The sequence below is a fragment of the Pan paniscus genome, chromosome 8 (assembly GCF_029289425.2).
Source record: "Pan paniscus chromosome 8, NHGRI_mPanPan1-v2.0_pri, whole genome shotgun sequence".
NCBI classification, from domain to species: Eukaryota; Metazoa; Chordata; class Mammalia; order Primates; family Hominidae; genus Pan; species Pan paniscus.
The window spans coordinates 106,955,544-106,976,645 of NC_073257.2; the positions used below are offsets into that span (position 1 = coordinate 106,955,544).

General features: G+C 37.5%; 1 protein-coding gene across 4 annotated transcripts in view; it reads right to left on the reverse strand.

Moving 5' to 3' along the window:
- CYP2C8 (cytochrome P450 family 2 subfamily C member 8) overlaps positions 1–21,102 on the reverse strand; it is a 129,659-nt gene that overhangs the window by 16,122 nt on the left and 92,435 nt on the right. For 2 of the 4 annotated variants that reach the window (XM_063607491.1, XM_055093168.2), the window contains 4 exons: positions 15,131–15,293; positions 14,811–14,960; positions 12,397–12,557; positions 5,100–5,276 (listed from right to left, as the gene is read on the reverse strand). In XM_063607491.1, coding sequence (XP_063463561.1) covers positions 5,100–5,276; positions 12,397–12,557; positions 14,811–14,960; positions 15,131–15,293 — 651 coding nt within the window. Of the gene's footprint in view, positions 1–5,099; positions 5,277–12,396; positions 12,558–14,810; positions 14,961–15,130; positions 15,294–16,834; positions 17,555–21,102 lie in introns of those variants that run through there. The other 2 variants (XM_003825388.6, XM_034931134.3) reach the window with 2 other exon arrangements.

Here is a 21,102-nt window from a genome sequence, read left to right on the forward strand (position 1 = left end):
TGATCATTAAAAAGTCAGGAAACAACAGATGCTGGCGAGGATGCAGAGAAATAGAAACACTTTTACACTGTTGGGAGTGTAAATTACTTCAGTCATTGTGGAAGACAGTGTGGCAATTCCTCAAGAATCTAAAACCAGAAATACCATTTGACCCAGCAATCCCATTACTGGGTATATACTCAAAGGATTATAAATCATTCTACTCTAAAGACACATGTACAAGTGTGTTTATTGCAGCACTATTTACAATAGCAAAGACTTGGAACCAACCCAAATGCCCATCAGTGATAGACTAGATAGAGAAAATATGGCACATATGCACCATGGAGTACTATGCAGCCATAAAAAAGAATGAATTCATGTCCTTTTCACGGACATGGATGAAGCTGGAAACGTCGTTCTCAGCAAACTAACACAGGAACAGAAAACCAAACACTGCATGTTCTCACTCAAAAGTGGGAGTTGAAAAATGAGAACACATGGACACAGGGAGGGAAACATGACACACCAGGGCCTGTTGCGGGGTGGGGAGCAAGGGGAGGGAGAGCACTGGGACAAATACCTAATTCATGCGGGGCTTAAAACCTAGATGACAGGTTGATGGGTTCAGCAAACCACCATGGCACATGTATACCTATGTAACAAACCTGCACATTCTGCACATGTATCCCAGAACCTAAAGTATAATATAAAAAATCACTCAAAAATATGAATAGAAGGGAAAATTCCTTATCCTAATAAAATGTATTTATAAAAATTCCAAAGATGTTTTATATCAAATTGTGAAAATCTAAAAGCTTATGCCCTAAAATCAGGGGGTAAAAAACCCCAAGTATATCTACTTTTACTACTGCTATTCAGCATCGTTCTTAAGGTCCCAGCCAAAACAATTAGACAAGAAAGAGAAATAATGTAGCAACTTATATATTATGGATTTTTTTTAAAAAATTAAGGATTATGTGCCATAACTAAATGGGATCTATATGAGGAGTGCAAGAGTGCTTCAATAAGAAAATCAATCAATGTAATACACCACCATATTAGAAAGAAAGGAAAAATCTAACAAAATACACCATCTGAATAGAAGCTGAGAAAGCATAAGACAAAATTCAATACTCTTCCTGATAAAATCACTCAAAGATATGAATAGAAGGGAAATTTCTTATAATAAAATGTATTTATAAAAATTCCAAAGGTATTTTATATCAAATTGTGAAAATCTAAAAGCTTATACCCCAAAATCAGGGGGAAAAGATCCAAGTATATCCAATTTCACTACTGCTATTCAGCATAGCACTTAAGGTCCTAGCCAAAACAATTAGACAAGAAAGAGAAATAAAAGGCATTTAGGTAAGAAAGGAAGACGTAAAACTATTTCTATTTTAAGATAACACAATTATATATAAAGAAAAGTCCATATAACCCACAAAAAACAACTAGAGCTGATAAATGTTTTCAGCTTAATTTTAGGATGTAAGATTGGTCCAGATATCAGTTGTGTCTGTTTATATCAGCAATGAGCAATATGAAAATAAAATCAAGGAAATAGTTACATTTGCAATAGCATCAAAAGGGCCAAAAGCCCTGAGAACCTATAATCAAGAAGATAAAAGACTGAAAACTATGAAATGTTGCTTAGAAAAATAAGGAGTACCTAAATAAATGGCAAACCATGTCATTTTAAAGGATTGAAATGGCACACGTATACATATGTAACAAATGTGCACATTGTGCACATGTACCCTAAAACTTAAAGTATAATAATAATAATGAAAGACTTAAAATTGTTAAGATGGCAATGCTTCCAAAAGTAATCTAAAGATTGAATGTAATCACTGTCACAATTCCAATGTCCTTTTTAAAATTTTTATTTGTGCAAAAATGGAAAAGCCCATCCTGAATTTATATGCAACTACAGGGAGAGGACTCAATTTCCAAATTTCCAGACTTCAGAACAAAACTATAGTAGTCAAAACAGCATGGTACTGGCAAAAGGAAAGAAATAAAGACCAGTGGAATAAAATTGAAATCCAAACATAAACCTAATCATCTATGCCCAGTTCATTTTCAACAAATGTACCAAGATCATTTAATCTAAAGGAAGAGTTTCAAAATAAATAAATAAATAAAGGAAGCGTTTCTTCAACAAACAGTGCTGGGACAACCGGGTAGCCACATACAAAAGAATGAAGTTGAACCCCTATCTCACTCTTATGCAAAATATAACTGAAAGTGAACGAAAAACTTACATGTGAACTAAAACTATACAATTCTTAGAATAAAACATCGGGTTAAATCTTAATGCCTTCAGAATTGGAAGTGGATGCATAGATTTGACACCAAAGCAACTAAAATAAGAGAGATAAACTGGGCCTCACCAAATTAAAATGTTTGTTCATCAAAGGACAAAATTAAAAATGTGAAATGACAACCTGTAGAATGGGAGAAAATATTTGCATTTCATACGTATTTAGTAACGGTTTAATGCCCAGAATCCATAAACAATTACCTACAGTTCAACAACAAATGACAAGCAACCCAGTATAGAAATAAGCAAAGGGCCAGGTGTGGTGCCTCACAACTGCAATCCCAGTGCTTTGGGAGGGCCAACATGGGTGGACTGCTTGAGCTCAGGAGTTTGAGACCAGCCTAGGAAACATGGTGAAACCAAGTTTGTACAAAAAAAATACAAAAATTAGCTGGGTGTGGGGGCTTGTGCCTGTGCTCCTAGCTACTTGGGAGGCTGAGGTAGGAGAATCACTTGAGCCCAAGAGTCAGAGGTTGCAGTGAGCCAAGATGACAGCACTGTACTCCAATCTGAGCAACACAGAGAGGCCTTGTCTCCAAAATAAATAAATAAATAAATAAAATAAAATAAAAATGAACAAGGGCCTTGAATAACATTTCTCTAAAGAACATGTAAAAATGGTAAAAAGCTAATTAATATCATTGGTCAAGTCAAAACCACAATGAAATACCACTTTGCACTGACACAAAAAACAGAAAATTACAAATATTGGCTATAATATGGAAAAGAGGAACCCTCAAACATTGCTGATGGGATTTTAAAATGGTGTATTTACTGTAGAAATGTTTAGTTGTTTCTCAAAAAGTTAAACATAAAATTACCATATGACCCAGAAATAACACTCCTAGGACTATACCCTGGAAAAATGAAAATATATTCATGAAGTAACTTGTATACAAATGTTCATAGCAACATTATTTATAAGAGCCAAAAGGTGAAAATAACACAAATGATCATCAACAGATGAATGATAAGCAAATTGTCATATGTGTACATGAAAATGGAATATTATTGAACCACACAAAACAACAAAGTACTATCACATGCTAAAACTTAGTTGACCCTCCATATCATTATACTAAGTGAAAGAAGCCAGGAAAAAAGATCACATATGCCATGGGTCTTTTTATATGTTATACTCATTATAGGCAAATCCATAAAGATAGTTGATTAATGTTTACTACATGATGGAGTTGGGAATGAGGTGTGACTATTTAATGATATAGTATGTTTCTGTGGAGTGATAAAAAAGTTTTGAAAGTAGAGAGGAATGGTAGTTGTGATGCAGGGCAGGCGAGTCCCAATGTGGAGCTTAGCCTGGGAGGGTTCCTGGCTTTGCCCAGAAAAGAATTCAAAGGCAACTCAGAGGTAGAAGAAAACAGCTTTGTTGAACAGGCAGTGGTACAGCTCTGCGAGGGCTCCTGCAGAGCAGGGCTATGATATAGGCAGAGAGTAGCAGCTCAGGGCAGTTTTGTGGTCATTTTTATACCCACTTTTAATTGCATGCGTATTAAGGGACAGTTTGTGCAAGGAAGGGGTCCTATCTTTTGGATCATTGGGTGCCATGGAAAGGGGAGGTAACTCCTGGGTGTTGCCATGGGAATAGTAAATTGACACGGCATACTGGTGGGCAGGAATGATTGAAAGCTGCTTTCATCCTGGCCCTGTTTTAGCTAGCCATCAATCTGGTCCCATGTCCAAGACCCACCTCTGGAGTTGACTCCCACCTCCTACCTCAGTTGCACAGTATTGTAATTAAACAAAATACCATTAAAGTGTACACTTTAAATTGGGTGATATATGGTATATGAATTTCATCTCAATATTTAAAATGTCATAATTTTCTGAATTAATCTATAGAGTTAATGCAATCTTAAAATTCCTATGAGCTTGTTTGCAGAAATTGACAAGTTTATTCTTAAATTTTTGTTGCGACTAAATGAACACAAAAAAGCCCAAATAGTCTTGAAAAAAGCTTTGAGGACTCATACTTTTTGATTTGAAAACTTGACACAAAACTACAGTAATTAAGACTTCAAAATGAGGTACTACTGACATAAGGACAGACAGACCAATGGAGTAGAATTGAGAGCCCACAAACAAATCCTCACATTTATACTCAACTGGTTTTTAATGAGGTTGTCAAGACAATTCAATAGGAAAAAATATACTTTTTCAATAAATAGTTCAATAATAACAGGATTCACTCTCACAGGTTACCTGATAAACATCAACCTCCAACTCCTTTGTGCAAATTCATTTTAGGTTACACTAAATTAAACCTTCTCTCTTCCATCCACCAACTCTTTCCCACCACTCACCTCTCCACAAACTACTCATTCCATCTGAAACCTTTCTTCTGTTCCACACTGCAAATATATTAAGGGCTATGTCAATGTGCAGGGCATACAGGAAGCCCATTTATGATAAGCCATTCTTTTCCATTGTCACATAATCTATGTGCAATATTGATATCCATCTTCAGTTTGTGGTAGGATATTTTGTATTTTCTACTTATTTATAATTGTTTCCATTTGACTGCAGTGTCTATATTATTCTACTCATGTAGATTATTTTTATTTCAAGAAGAGGGTCTATGCATTCTAGCCATTGGACAATTTTGTATTTTCCATGATGTTTAGTGCAGGCCCATAAATACGAAAAGTAATTAAGATGCTTGTCAAGCATTACTGGCCTGATCATTTAAACATCCTTAGTAAATTACAGAAGGATTCGATGAATCACAAAATGGACAAGAAATCAAAATACTGATCTGTTGCTAATATCTTACCTGCTCCATTTTGATCAGGAAGCAATCGATAAAGTCCCGAGGATTGTTAACATCCAGTGATGCTTGGTGTTCTTTTACTTTCTCCCTAATGTAACTTTGTGTAAGAGCAACATTTTTAAGCACTTTGTTGTGAGTTCCTGGGAAACAATCAATGAGTAGAGGGAAATTATTGCAGACCTAAAAGAGAAAAGAATATTAAATAAAAACATGTCATAAGATATATGTATCTTACACCAAGCCCTGATTGAAATTATAACTATAAATATGAATAAGATATCATGTCCATTTTGATGGGAAATTTTTATACATGTATACATTTTTTATTATACTTTAAGTTCTAGGGTATATGTGCACAAAGTGCAGGTTTGTCACATATGTATACATGTGCCAGGTTGGTGTACTGCACCCAATAACTCGTCATATACATTAGGTATATCTCCCAATGCTATCCCTTCCCCCTCCCCCCACCACACAACAGACCCCAGTGTGTGATGTTCCCCTTCCTGTGTTCAAGTGTTCTCATTGTTCAATTCCCACCTATGAATGAGAATATTCAGTGTTTGGTTTTTTGTCCTTGTGATAGTATGCTGAGAACGATGGTTTCTAGCTTCCTCCATGTCCCTACAAAGAACATGAATTCATCCTTTTTATGGCTGCATAGTATTCCACGGTGTATATGTGCCACACTTTCTTAATCCAGTCTATCATTGTTGCACATTTGGCTTGGTTCCAAGTCTTTGCTATTGTGAATAGTGCCACAATAAACATACGTGTGCATGTGTCTTTAAAGCAGCATGATTTATAATCCTTTGGGTATATACCCAGTAATGGGATGGCTGGGTCAAATGGTATTTCTAGTTCTAGATCCCTGAGGAATCGCCACACTGTCTTTCACAATGGTTGAACTAGTTTACAGTCCCACCAACAGTGTAAAAGTGTTCCTATTTCTCCACATCCTCTCCAGAACCTGTTGTTTCCTGACTTTTTAATGATTGCCATTCTAACTGGTGTGAAATGGTATCTCATTGTGGTTTTGATTTGCATTTCTCTGATGGCCAGTGATGATGAGCATTTTTTCATGTGTCTTTTGGCTGCATAAATGTCTTCTTTTGAGAAGTGTCTGTTCGTATCCTTTGCCCACTTGTTGATGGGGTTGTTTGGTTTTTTTCTTGTAAATTTGTTTGAGTTCTTTGTAGATTCTGGATATTAGCCCTTTGTCAGATGAGTAGATTGCAAAATTTTTCTCCCATTCTGTAGGATGCCTATTCAATCTGATGGTAGTTTCTTTTGCTTTGCAGAAGCTCTTTAGTTTTATTAGGTCCCATTTGTCAATTTTGGCTTTTGTTGCCATTGCTTTTGGTGTATGAGACATGAAGTCCTTGCCCATGCCTATGTCCTGAATGGTATTGCCTAGGTTTTCTTCTAGAGTTTTTATGGTTTTAGGTCTAACATTTAAGTCTTTGATCCATCTTGAATTAGTTTTTGTATAAGGTGTAAGGAAGGGATCCAGTTTCAGCTTTCTACATATGGCTAGACAGTTTTCCCAGCAACATTTGTTGAATAGGGAATCCTTTCCCCATTTCTTGTTTTTCTCAGGTTTGTCAAAGATCAGATAGTTGTAGATCTGTGGTATTATTTCTGAGGGCTCTGTTTTGTTCCATTGGTCTATATCTCTGTTTTGGTACCAGTACCAAGCTGTTTTGGTTAATGCAGCCTTGTAGAATAGTTTGAAGTCAGGTAGCCTGATGCCTCCAGCTTTGTTCTTTTGGCTTAGCATTGACTTGACAATGCGGGCTCTTTTTTGGTTCCATATGAACTTTAAAGTAGTTTTTTCCAATTCTGTGAAGAAAGTCATTGGTAGCTTGATGGGGATGGCATTGAATCTATAAATTACCTTGGGCAGTATGGCCATTTTCATGATATTGATTTTTCCTACCCATGAGCATGGAATGTTCTTCCATTTGTTTGTAGCCTCTTTTATTTTGTTGAGCAGTGGTTTGTAGTTCTCCTTGAAGAGGTCCTTTACGTCCCTTGTAAGTTGGATTCCTAGGTATTTTATTCTCTTTGAAGCAATTGTGAATGGGAGTTCACTCATGATTTGGCTCTCTGTTTGTCTGTTATTGGTGTAGAGGAATGTTTGTGATTTTTGCACATTGATTTTGTATCCCGAGACATTGCTGAAGTTGCTTATCAGCTTAAGGAGATTTGGGGCTGAGATGATGGGGTTTTCTAGATATACAATCATGTCATCTGCAAACAGGGACAATTTGACTTCCTCTTTTCTTAATTGAATACCCTTTATTTCCATCTCCTGCCTGATTGCCCTGGCCAGAACTTCCAACACTATGTTGAATAGGAGTTGTGAGAGAGGGCATCCCTGTCTTGTGCCAGTTTTCAAAGGGAATGCTTCCAGTTTTTGCCCATTCAGTATGATATTGGCTGTGGGTTTGTCATAAATAGCTCTTATTATTTTTAGATACGTCCCATCAATACCTAATTTATTGAGAGTTTTTAGCCTGAAGTGCTGTTGAATTTTTTAAAAGGCCTTTTCTGCATCTATTGAGATAATCATGTGGTTTTTGTCTTGGTTCTGTTTATATGCCGGATTACATTTACTGATTTGCGTATATTGAACCAGCCTTGCATCCCAGGGATGAAGCCCACTTGATCGTGGTGGATAAGCTTTTTATGTGCTGCTGGATTCAGTTTGCCGTATTTTATTGAGGATTCTTGCATCGATGTTCATCAGGGATATTGGTCTAAAATTCTCGTTTTTTGTTGTGTCTCTGCCAGGCTTTGTTATCAGGATGATGCTGGCCTCATAAAATGAGTTAGGGAGGATTCCCTCTTTTTCTATTGATTGGAATAATTTCAGAAGGAATGGTACCAGCTCCTCCTTGTACCTCTGATAGAATTTGGCTGTGAATCCACCTGGTCCTGGACTTTTTTTGGTTGGTAAGCTATTAATTATTGCCTCAATTTCAGAGCCTGTTATTGGTCTATTCAGAGATTCAACTTCTTCCTGGTTTAGTCTTGGGAGGGTGTATGTGTGGAGAAATTTATCCATTTCTTCTAGATTTTCTAATTTACTTGTGTGGAGGTGTTTATAGTATGCTCTGATGGTAATTTGTATTTCTGTGGGATCGGTTGTGATATCCCCTTTATCATTTTTTACTGTATCTATTTGAGTTTTCTCTCTTTTCTTCCTTATTAGTCTTCCTAATGGTCTATCAATTTTGTTGATCTTCAAAAAACTAGCTCCTGGATTCACTGATTTTTTGAAGGGTTTTTTGTGTCTCTATGTCCTTCAGTTCTGCTCTGATCTTAGTTATTTCTTGCCTTCTGCTAGCTTTTGAATGTGTTTGTTCTTGCTTCTCTAGTTCTTCCAATTGTGATGTTAGGGTGTCAATTTTAGATCTTTCCTGCTTTCTCTTGTGGGTATTTACTGCTATAAATTTCCCTCTACACACTGCATTAAATGTGTCCCAGAGATTCTGGTATGTTGTGTCTTTGTTCTCATTGGTTTCAAAGAACATCTTTATTTCTGCCTTCATTTCTTTATGTACCCAGTAGTCATTCAGGAGCAGGTTGTTCAGTGTCCATGTAGTTGAGTGGTTTTGAGTGAGTTTCTTAATCCTGAGTTCTAGTTTGATTGCGCTGTGGTCTGAGAGACAATTTGTTGTAATTTCTGTTCTTTTACATCTGCTGAGGAGTGCTTTACTTCCAACTATGTGGTCAATTTTGGAATAAGTGCGGTGTGGTGCTGAGAAGAATGTATATTCTGTTGATTAGGGGTGGAGAGTTCTGTAGATGTCTATTAGGTCCGCTTGGTGCAGAGCTGAGTTCGATTCCTGGATATCCTTGTTAACTTTCTGTCTCGTTGATCTGTCTAATGTTGACAGTGGGGTGTTAAAGTCTCCCATTATTATTGTGTGGGAGTCTAAGTCTCTTTATAGGTCTCTAAGGACTTGCTTGATGAGTCTGGGTGCTCCTGTATTGGGTGCATATATATTTAGGATAGTTAGCTCTTCTTATTGAATTGATCTCTTTACCATTATGTAATGGCCTTCTTTGTCTCTTTTAATCTTTGTTGGTTTAAAGTCTGTTTTATCAGAGATTAGGATTGCAACCCCTGCCTTTTTTTGTTTTCCATTTGCTTGATAGATCTTCCTCCTTCCCTTTATTTTGAGCCTATGTGCATCTCTGCACATGAGATGGGTTTCCTCAATACAGCACACTGATGGGTCTTGACTCTTTATCCAGTTTCCCAGTCTGTGTCTTTTAATTGGAGCATTTAACCCATTTACATTTAAGGTTAATATTGTTATGCTTGAATTTGATCCTATCATTATGATGTTAGCTGGTTATTTTGCTCGTTAGTTGATGCAGTTTCTTCCTAGCCTTGATGGTCTTTACAATCTGACGTTTTTGCAGTGGCTGGTACCGGTTGCTCCTTTCCATGTTTAGTGCTTCCTTCAGGAGCTCTTTTAGGGCAGGCCTGATGGTGACAAAATCTCTCAGCATTTACTTGTCTGTAAAGGATTTTATTTCTCCTTCACTTATGAAGCTTAGTTTGGCTGGATATGAAATTCTGGGTTGAAAATTCTTTTCTTTAAGAATGTTGAATATTGGCCACTACTCTCTTCTGGCTTGTAGAGTTTCTGCCGAGAGATCCGCTGTTAGTCTGATGGGCTTCCCTTTGTGGGTAACCCGACCTTTCTCACTGGCTACCCTTAACATTTTTTCCTTCATTTCAACTTTGGTGAATCTGACAATTATGTGTCTTGGAGTTGCTCTTCTCGAGGAGTATCTTTGCGGCGTTCTCTGTATTTCCTGAATTTGAATGTTAGCCTGCCTTCCTAGGTTGGGGAAGTTCTCCTGGATAATATCCTGCAGAGTGTTTTCCAACTTGGTTCCATTCTCCCCGTCACTTTCAGATACACCAGTCAGACGTAGATTTGGTCTTTTCACATAGTCCCATATTTCTTGGAAGCTTTGTGCATTTCTTTTTATTCTTTTTTCTCCAAACTTCTCTTCTTGCTTCATTTCATTTTTTTGATCTTCAATCACTGATACCCTTTCTTCCATTTGATCGAATCAACTACTGAAGCTTGTGCATGTGTCACGTAGTTCTCCTGCCATGGTTTTCAGCTCCATCAGGTCCTTTAAGGACTTCTCTGCATTGGTTATTCTAGTTAGCCATTCATCTAATCTTTTTTCAAGGTTTTTAACTTCTTTGCGATGGGTTTGAGCTTCCTCCTTTAGGTTGGAGAAATTTGATCATCTGAAGCCTTCTTCTCTCAGCTCGTCAAAGTCATTCCCCATCCAGCTTTGTTCCGTTGCTGGTGAGGAGCTGCGTTCCTTTGGAGGAGGAGAGGCACTCTGATTTTTAGAATTTTCAGTTTTTCTGTTCTGTTTTTCCCCCATCTTTGTGCTTTTATCTACCTTTGGTCTTTGATGATGGTGATGTACAGAAGGGGTTTTGGTGTGGATGTCCTTTCTGTTTGTTAGATTTCCTTCTAACAGTCAGGATCCTCAGCCGCAAGTCTGTTGGAGTCTGCTGGAGGTCCACTCCAGACCCTGTTTGCCTGGGTATCGGCAGCAGAGGCTGCAGAACAGCAAATATTGCTGAACAGCAAATGTTGCTGCCCGATCGTTCCTCTGGAAGTTTTGTCTCAGAGGAGTACCCAGCCCTGTGAGGTGGCAGTCTGCCCCTACTAGGGGGTGCCTCCCAGTTAGGCTATTCAGGGGTCAGGGACCCACTTGAGGAGACAGTCTGTCCATTCTCAGATCTCATACTCCATGCTGGGAGAACCACTACTCTCTTCAAAGCTGTCAGACAGGGACATTTAAGTGTGCAGAGGTTTCTGCTGCCTTTTGTTCAGCTATGCCCTGCCCCGAGAGGTGGATTCTACAGAGGCAGGCAGGCCTCCTTGAGCTGCAGTAGGCTCCACCCAGATCGAGCTTCCTGGTGGTTTTGTTTACCTACTCAAGCCTCAGCAATGGTGGACACCCCTCCCCCAGCCTCGCTGCTGCCTTGCAGTTGGATCTCAGACTGCTGTGCTGGCAATGAGTGAGGCTTTGTGGGCATGGGACCCTCCAAGCCATGTGCAGGATATAATCTCCTGGTGTGCCATTTGCTAAGACCACTGGAAAAGCACAGTATTAGGGTGGGAGTGACCCAATTTTCCAGGTGCCGTCTGTTCACAGCTTTGCTTGGCTAGGAAAGGGAATTCCCTGACCCCTTGCGCTTCTGATGGGGAAATTTTTATTGTGCACGTATAGCAATTTTCTGTACCTAAAGATTGGAGGCTGAAAATTTTGAACAGGAAATCAAAGGTGGTAATTATTTTCTTCACTCATACATCATTTTTATTGTATAAAAGCATTTTAATATCAATTTTCTCATTTTTAAACCAAGTCTTCCCTACAACCTTGAAATATAAAATGGCATGAATTACTATGATTTATATTTAGTTGATGACACTAGAGGTTAACTGGTTTTGGACAACCTGATAGAGAGTACAAAGCTAGAACCCACTGTTTTTATTTCTGTGAAGTAGCTTCAAAAATGAAATCAGTATTTTAGAAGTGGGAGCAGCTCAAAGATATCTTAAAACCCAGCCATGCACCTGAGCAGTTAAGTGATTTCTCTAAGATCACACAGTTATTATTTAGGCAGAGTGTAGGGCATGCCAATTCAGCACAGGATAAAATTTGGACGTTTGTTTATGGTTCATATACCATAAAACCGATCATTTTTGTCATTCCTAACCTAGCTGCCTCATCAGCCAGGTTCTCAGCAGCAGCATCAAACACACCTGCCCTACTCAGTGTTTCCTGGCACCTTCTATGATCACAAATATTCTCCCTCCTTGATGGAGATAATCTTTCCCTAAATTAGAATATTTCTGCCAAGTAATGTGATGAAATGGTCAGTAAGCATTGATTGGAGGATAAGCCTACTGAGTAATGGAAGCCTTCAGAAAGGGCCCGGATGTCCATGGGGTGATATGGACATGCTTTTGGGCTTTTTGAAACAGGCTTTGGGATTTAGTGGATAAACCACTGGTCAGGAAGCCATTGGGCTTGAAAGCCACCCCTTTATTTGGACATTCATTTTCTGTGTGTAAAATAAAAGGCTTGGTCATCTTTCCCAGATGTTCACTTCATAAATTTCTGAGCAGGACTGTGGTGTTCAAACATGCACTTCATGGCTTGGTCCATATAGAATTTTGGACTTATCATAAAAAAAGAGCATAAATGGTTTCCAAGGAAAATAAAATCTTGGCCTTACCTGGATCCATGGGGAGTTCAGAATCCTGAAGTTTTCATTGAATCTTTTCATCAGGGTGAGAAAATTCTGATCTTTATAATCAAATCGTTTCTGGAAAACAACGGAGCAGATCACATTGCAGGGAGCGCAGCCCAGGATGAAAGTGGGATCACAGGGTGAGGCTAAAGATTTAAAAAATTTTTTAAAAATTATTAAAAAATAAATATTTAAAAGATTTGCGTTTGTTAAGACATAAAGGAAATTTAGAAATTTTAAACAATATCTTACAAATTCCCCATGTGTCCAAAAAAATCAGCATGGATGAAATAAACACATTACTTTTACCTTAAATATGAGTTGAGCATTACAGGCTAGCTAAACAATGTCATTTCGCCTGTGGTTTTTCACATCCAATGCCTTTATTTAAACTCTTTTAACCCCAAGTGTCTTTTATTTTGGAAGGAAAAAGAAGACTTTTTCGAAATCCTAATAATTCAAGTTTTTAGAGCAGAATCATGTCTGTTTGCAAAGCCTCTGGACAATAAAACACAGAGATAGGAAGAGAAAAGTTGGGGACCTAGAAATGTCTTATATATAATGAATAGCTGAAAGTATAATGTGCTGAACCAATGGGAATAAAGTTAGGGAGATTGTGGGTGAATGCATGTGTTTGAGGGAACAAATGTGAAAAGCAAGTACATCCATATGGTATGAGAAGAAAAACTAATATAAATGAGCATTAAGTATAACAGATTTGTTTATCTAAATAAGTAAAATGTTAACTTTTTATTTCAAATCTAAATCCCAGTAAAGCTAACCAAAAAGTAAATTGATAAATGGAATCTTTTTATTTATTTTTTCAATTTGTAAAAAATGAATTTCCTTCCTTTGGAAATAATGTTTATCATTTCCAATCATCTTCCAAATTTAATTCATTTGGGCAAAACTACTCTTGTGGATTCTGGGATATTATTCAGTATAGTCATCAAGATAAGTATGTTTTAATAAAGTTTTAAATTTGACCATAAGTTAGGCCAAATCTGTAATTTTACAGGTAAAGACATTATTAAAAAGGCTTTTATTCGGTGAAGGAATCTCTAAAATGAAATTGCTGTAACCAAGTGACTAGTGAACATAAATGGAAAGGGTGCCCAAATTTACATCTATAGGTCCTAAATAAGAGTGACACGAAATGAAAGGGTTGTGAATAAAGTTGGAACATTGAACAACAAGAAACCTGCTGAGTTAGCTGCTTCTATGCCAGACTCCTTTAAACATTACAGGGCTCTAAAGTTTCAGAAAAACTGTTGTTTTAGCCAAGGGGGTGAAAGGTAATTTGGGAAGCCTTGGTGAGAGAGAGAGAGCGTGTGTGTGTGTGTGTGTGTGTGTGTGTGTGTGTGTGTGTGTGTGTGTGTGTTTCTCAGGTACAATCTGATATCCAGGTTTTTTTTTTTTTACTGCATTTGGGAGAGTGAATTTAAAAAGGTAATTTTATATCCCAGCTGATAATCAGATTGATTATAACAAGCACTTCATAGGTGAGTAAATTGGCAGTGGGAGAAAAATGATTAGCACAAATTTCAAAGCTAAGAACCAATACAGGGGAAAAAAGATGACAAAACTGAAAACATAGCCAAATTACATTTAAAGAAGACAGGATAAAGAGTTTTTCATAATAGTTAAAATCTAGTTAAACAAATTATTTACAAATTAGTATTTGTGTATTTGCTGAGTTATACTATAGATTATATTTACTTAAAATATATTAATTGCTACAGTAAGTAGTGGTTAACAAGAAATAATTAATCCTGACAGTTTTCAAATAGTACTGTGTTTCCTGAGAAATAAGAACTGATGAAAACTGTACTGAGATATACCTAAGCAAGTAAAACCATACATAGTGTCATTGCTGGCCAGAGCTGTAGGCATGGACCTGGAAGGAATTTCCAGACATGTGAGTATGACCATATGAAAAAACTCGAATTAAATGAAAGCACATATAACTTGGTTCATATTTCATGAAGTGTGATGAGGTCACTTTCACCATGTCCACTTTCCAAGTGTTCTCTGGTGAAATGTTCTGGTGGAGGTAATGCAGATTTATGCTATGGGGGAAACCTTCTTTAACTCTTCAAAAATGAACTCAAGACCCTTATTTATGATTTCTGATTTGAAAACAAGGAAACAAAATTGAGCAGAAAATAGGATTAAATGACCTTTTATTCCTACACCCTATGAACCAACACATTTATACAGGCAAAGCACAGATACACAAAACCTCCCTTGTCTCTGTGCTTCAAATCTCCCTCCACCACCTGAGGGCTGACAACCAGGATGCACAATGAAGACCTGGCCACCCCTGAAATGTTTCCAAGGATGTCACTAGTGAAGACAGGTAACTGTTAAGGTCAGTGACGCAGAGTAGAGTCACCCACCCTTGGTTTTTCTTAACTCCTCCACAAGGCAGTGAGCTTCCTCTTGAACACGGTCCTCAATGCTCCTCTTCCCCATCCCAAAATTCCGCAAGGTTGTGAGGGAGAAACGCCGGATCTCCTTCCATCTCTTTCCATTGCTGGAAATGATTCCTAATAAAAAAAGGGGCAGAAACTGGGAGAATTCACAGCCAAGGAAGAAAGTGCTGCAACACTCGGCAGCCATGCAGATAGGCTAAGCTCTGCTGAGAAGTTTTTAGGGCTCTGTTTTCCATCCCCCTCACCCCAATTACCAAAGCTGACACAGAAATATGTGCACCTACCAAGTCCTTTAGTAATTCTTTGAGATATTGGGGAACTGCCTCTTCCAGAAAACTCCTCTCCATTATCAATCAGGGCTTCCTTCACTGCCTCATATCCATGCAACACCACTATGGGATTCATGCCAAAATACACGGTGAACACAGGACCATAGACTTTTGAGAACTGGGAAAGGAAATGCAAATAGCAGCAAAATAAGTCGCTATTTGCTCCAAATACTATGTATGATTCAGACTGACATTTTCATTGTATTTTTTAATGTTCATATTTGCCACACATAGATTCGATATTTCTGAATTTTGTACATAAATGTGATGGTGATTGTTATAGCTGCCACTTATACATGGCCTGTGATGTGCCACGCAATGACCCAGGCAATTGGTACACAAATCACACAGTTCATCCTCACTTCAACACATTGAGCACATTCATTTGCCCTGTTTTAAAAATGAAGAAACTGAGGCCAGAGAATTGCAGATTCATTCTCAGAGTCCCACAGGTAATATGTAGAAGCTCCAAACTGGAATCTCTGCTAATTTAAACTGATGCTTGAGCAATTTATCAATCCCCCATGTCCACCTTGAGGCCACTACCCAGCTAAGGACTTCAGGGTCACTTGTAAAGCTCTTAACATGAGGATTCTGATACAGCAGTCCTGTGATGAACCCTAGAAATCTGTATTTACAGTGTCACCCCAGGTGATTCTAATGCCCAGTCCAGTTTGTAACTGCTGGTATTACCAATATGGAACGATGAAGCACCACAAAGTTAGAATCAGGACATTCAGCATCTCCTGGAAGAACAATTTCTTCCATTCTCCAGCAACCTTGGCCACAGACAGTGGCTTTCTTCAGAATCCAAAAGAATTCTGTTAACCACCAATTGGGCCCTGACTGATTACTTCTTTCTTTCATGCACTTATGTTTGCCCTGAACCCACAGATATTTATTTCACATTAGCCATCAAATGAATCTTCAGAGAAGTTCAATTTTCATGACCATTCTGAATAAAACACATGACTACTATAGTAGAGAACTTATTGGATGAAATTTCTAATCACACACACTTCCCTTCACCTTCAGTCAAAAATCATAGCAAAACACTGTGAAACAAAGAGGAGAAACAGCACTTTAAACTTTTGCCACTGTATTAAATGATTATATAATACAATGACCCCAATGTTTCTGTATTCACAAAATGCATCAACTCACTCCGCTATTTCTGACAATGACAGACTTAGAAAGACAAAAGAGGCCAGGTACGGTGGCTCACACATGTAATCCCAGCACTTTGGGAGGCCAAGGCAGGCAGATCATGAGGTCAGGAGACTGAGACCATTCTGGCTAACACGGTGAAACCGTGTCTCTACTAAAACATACAAAAAATTAGCCAGGCGTGGTGGAGGGCACCTGTAGTCCCAGTTACTCGGGGGAGGCTGAGGCAGGAGAATGGTGTGAACCTGGGAGGCAGAGCTTGCAGTGAGTGGTGATAGTGCCACTGCACTCCAGCCTGGGCAATAGAGCGAGACTCCATCTCAAAAAAAAAAAATAGGAAGACAAAAGAAACATCAAAGAAGTTCAGAGGGAGTATTTTGCTTTACAATGATCTATTATAATAGTGTGCTTCCAGGAATATATTTTGTCTAAAAATAGCAGTCAAATAACTTACCCTTTGCAATTGGCTGGAGGAACTTAAGGCATACTTACATTGCTGAAAGATTTGCAGATGTCCTTAACATCTATCTGTAGCATATTTCCAATAATAGGAAGAGGAGTGGGGCCAGGAGGGAGCTTCCTTCTCCCAGAGCTCTGTCTCCAGAGTGAAAAGAGAAGCATAAAAGAGAGACACAGCACCAGGACCACAAAAGGTTCCATTGAAGCCTTCTCTTCTTATTAAGACAGCTGTGAGCTTGCACTCCAAAGCTTTTATAACACTCCCTGCTAATTTAGTGTGTGTCTCTTTGACATGTAAAGTAAACAATCACCTAGATCCAATTTATACTTTTTTTCTGAGTGGACTTTGGCCCGTGGATAGAAATAAAAAAATGTTCTTTTGTCCTACTCCTTCTTTCCAGTGCCAATCTAGGAGATTCTGGTTTAATTGTATTGGATTGGAGCCCAGGTATTTTTAATTAAAAGTCCCTGGTTGTTCCAATGTGCTGTGATGATGGAGAAACACTGAAGTAAATGATTCTATGTTAGAATATACTCAAAATTCAATATTCTCAGATTAATGGCCAGTTGGGAATTTATGACCTTGAGGGAAATCAGTGTATTCTATATTTTGTATATAAAAAATGTACATTATAATGCTATATCAAAAAATAGGAGACTTAGCCCTTGATAACAAAAGCCTTTCAAATATTTAGTATAGTTCACTTAAAATACAGCTGCCTAAACATGAAATAGTGAATATAACTCATACATGTTGAATTACCATATATATCAAATTATTAGCTAATAAATGTATATTTATATATATTTAAATGTATATAAACAATATACATAAATATATGTTATTACATAATAATATTTGTGTTATTATTACATTATTATAATAATAGGTGATTATTTACTTTACATGTCAAAGAGACAAACTGAATTAGCAGGGAGTGTTACATACATTATTACATAATAATAACATAAATACATATTTATACTATTAAATATTATATTAAATATATAAAAGTATATATAAACGTATATTCATCATTAAAAGAGACTGGAATATAAAGATTATCATTTTTTATTTTTCAAACTGGGAAAGAAACTCTGGGAGAACAGGACACCTGTCAGTGCCACACAGCTCATTGCCGGTAAAACCGGGATTTGAGCAGAGATCTTCTGATACCCATTGGGGTTCATTACCACTTACACCACAGCTGGCTCAAGAACAATTTTAGAAAAACAAAACAAACCCCAGACATTAGTTACTCTGAAGATATGCCACCTTGACTCTGTTCAGAAAGCAACAGGCTTCACATTAAATAGAAGTCCATTATTTGTTTATAAGGATAAGAGGACCGGAGACGCTCAAAAGAAGAAATAAAAATTAGAGTTCTCCCCTCTGCATCACCTCACAAGTGAAAGTTGTTCAGCACTATTAAGGAAAGGGCCAATCTCACATAATTTATGGCACAGGGCTTGAAAATCTATGGCTTCTCCACCTTCCAGTCACCTCCAGACATGGCTGCTTCTATTGTTTTTGGTCTGTTATTGTTACAAATAATAGAATGTAATCATACACAGCAAGGAAGAGAAATTATACACAGAACAACAGTTGTGGATTCAACAGAAGACAGAACACAGGGAAATCACTGAATGGACCCAGGGCACAGAACCACTGCAATGTGCAGACCTGAAATGGGAACTGATAGTCAATGGTCATGAAGATCTAAATACAACTGGATTTATGAACATTACTAGATCACTAATAACAAAGTGTGTATACAAAGGCATGCTCTGAAAAGATTACCTTTATTCTAAATTGACCAGTACAGTTATTTCCAGCTCTTTCATTAAGAAAATATTAAGACCCAGTTATACAATGTTTTATCAATTATGTTTATAGACATTATGACAAATTTACAGAGAATTTTCACACTCATCACATCTCTTTTTATTCTCTCAATTATCTTTGCCCACTGTAAAATTATTCCCAGTTTAGAGAGGAGAAAGTTAGACCATGGAGATTCAGTACTTTAGCTAAGGACACACAGAATGCAAGTGACCAAGCTGGGGCTGGAAACCATAACCCCTGCATCTTGCTGCCTTCCTTTTAAGCAAAACATCCAGTTAAACCGGGCCACCAAGATTGACTAAAATTCAATACTTGTGGATTAATCTAATCAGTGACTTTCAAAATAAACATTAATTTAGTTAATAATTCTAGCACCAGTTGAGTAAAATGTGGGTCAGACGTGTTTGGTTTTATAACCTTCAAAAGGTGAGTGAGTCCAGGTCCTGGTGAACCCTTTATCCAGGGCAAAGGGAAGTAGTAATTTGCTGCCTCACTCACGTAGGTATAAGCTAGTTTATTTGGATAAAATAAGTTCACTTTCTCTCTTTAGAGCAATAATTTTATTCCTTGAGAAAGAGTTGTCCTTGCTCTGCTCCTTGTTTCTTCTCCTGAGCTGAGGCTCCTGCCTTGACCTTTCTTTTTATAGAATAAAAGGAACATAGATAATTTAAAGACAGGCGGGATCTCTGAGATCTACTAATTTAATTTTGCTTTGTTTTTCAGGAATGAGCAATTGGTGACTCAGTGAGTTAGAGCATTATCAATGCACCAGTAAAAGATTTTGTATTAGAATCCCAGTTTTCCTGCTTGGTGGTTCAGTGACATACCCTATCCCATAGAATTCCCACCTAAGTCCAAATGATCAAGAGTGTATTAGCATTAATTAAGCCCTCTACAGTCACAGATTGACACCCACCTCAGCTTGGATAGGGTTGTGAATTAGAGCGGGGTTTTTTTTTTAATTAATAGAATTTATTTTTATAGCAATTTTAGGCTCCGAGCAACAGTTCCCACAAACCCCTTCACCGCACCTACAAATAGTCTTTCCCACAATCAACAACCCCCATCAGTGGGGTTCATTAGTTACAGTCAGTGAACCAACAATAAGACATAATCATCAACCAAAGTTCGAAGTTCACATAGGGTTTACTGTTTGTGTTGTACATTCTATAAATTTGACTGATGTATAATGCCATACATCCACCATCGTAGCATCATACAGAATAGATTTGCTGTCCTAAAAACCCTCCGTGCTCTGCGTATTCTCTCCCTTCCATGCAAATCCTTGGTAACAAGTGAACCACAGTTCACTTTAGTGTTGCCATGGTTTTGCCTTTACTATAAGAGATTGTTATATAGTTGGAATCACACAGTATGTAGCCTTTTCAGGCAGGTTTCCATCACTTATTAATATGCAGAAGGTTTCTCCATGTCTTCTCATGGCTTGAAAGCTCATTTCTTCTTACCACCAAATAGTAATATAATAATATTCCCTTGCATTGATGTACCACAGTTTATCTATTCATCTAGTGAAGGATATCTTGGTTGCTTCCAATTTTGGCAATAATGAATAAAGATGCTATAAATGTCCTTGTGCAAGTTTTGTGTGGACATATGTTTTCAACTCATTTGGCAAATATCAAGGAGCACAACTGCTGGATCATATGGTAAGCATATTTTAGTTTTGTAAAAGCCACCAAACTCTCTTCCAGAGTGTCTGTGACATTTTGCATTCATATCAGCAATAACTAATAGTTCCCATTGCTTCAAATCCTTGCCAACATTTGGTTTAATCAATGCCTTAGATGTTCATTATTATAAAGGTATGTGTCATTGTTGTCTTCGTTTGCAGGCCCCTAATTATGTGTGATGTTGAACAGTTTTCATGCTTATTTGACATCTGTTTATCTTCGTGGGTGGGGTGTCTGTTCAAATCCTTTGCCCATGTTTCTATTGAGGGTGTCCACTTTTTTGTTGCTGAGCTTTAAGAGTTCTTTGGGTATTTTGGATGACAGTGTTTTATTCTTATAAAGATATATTCTTGTATCTTTTGGAACTATTATTCCTCTTTTAGCTGGACTTCTCCCTCCCTTGATAGTGTCTTTTACAGAGTAAAACTTTTTTGTTTTAACAAAGTTCGGATTATTGATTTGTTCTTTCATGGACTGTGCACTTGTTGTATTTGAAAAACCATTGCCAAGGTCTTCTATATTTTCTCCTATGTTATCTTCTCAGAGTTTTATAGTTTTGTGTTTCACATTTAGTTCTATAAACAATTTGGAGTTAACTTTTGTGAATAGTGTAAGATTTACATCTAGATTCTTATTTTTGCTAAAACATCTTAAGACAAATGGGACTTAATTAAACTAAAAAGCTTCTGCACAGCAAAGAAATAATTAACAGAGTAAACAGACAACCTACAAAATAGAGTAAAATATTTGGAAACTGTGCATTC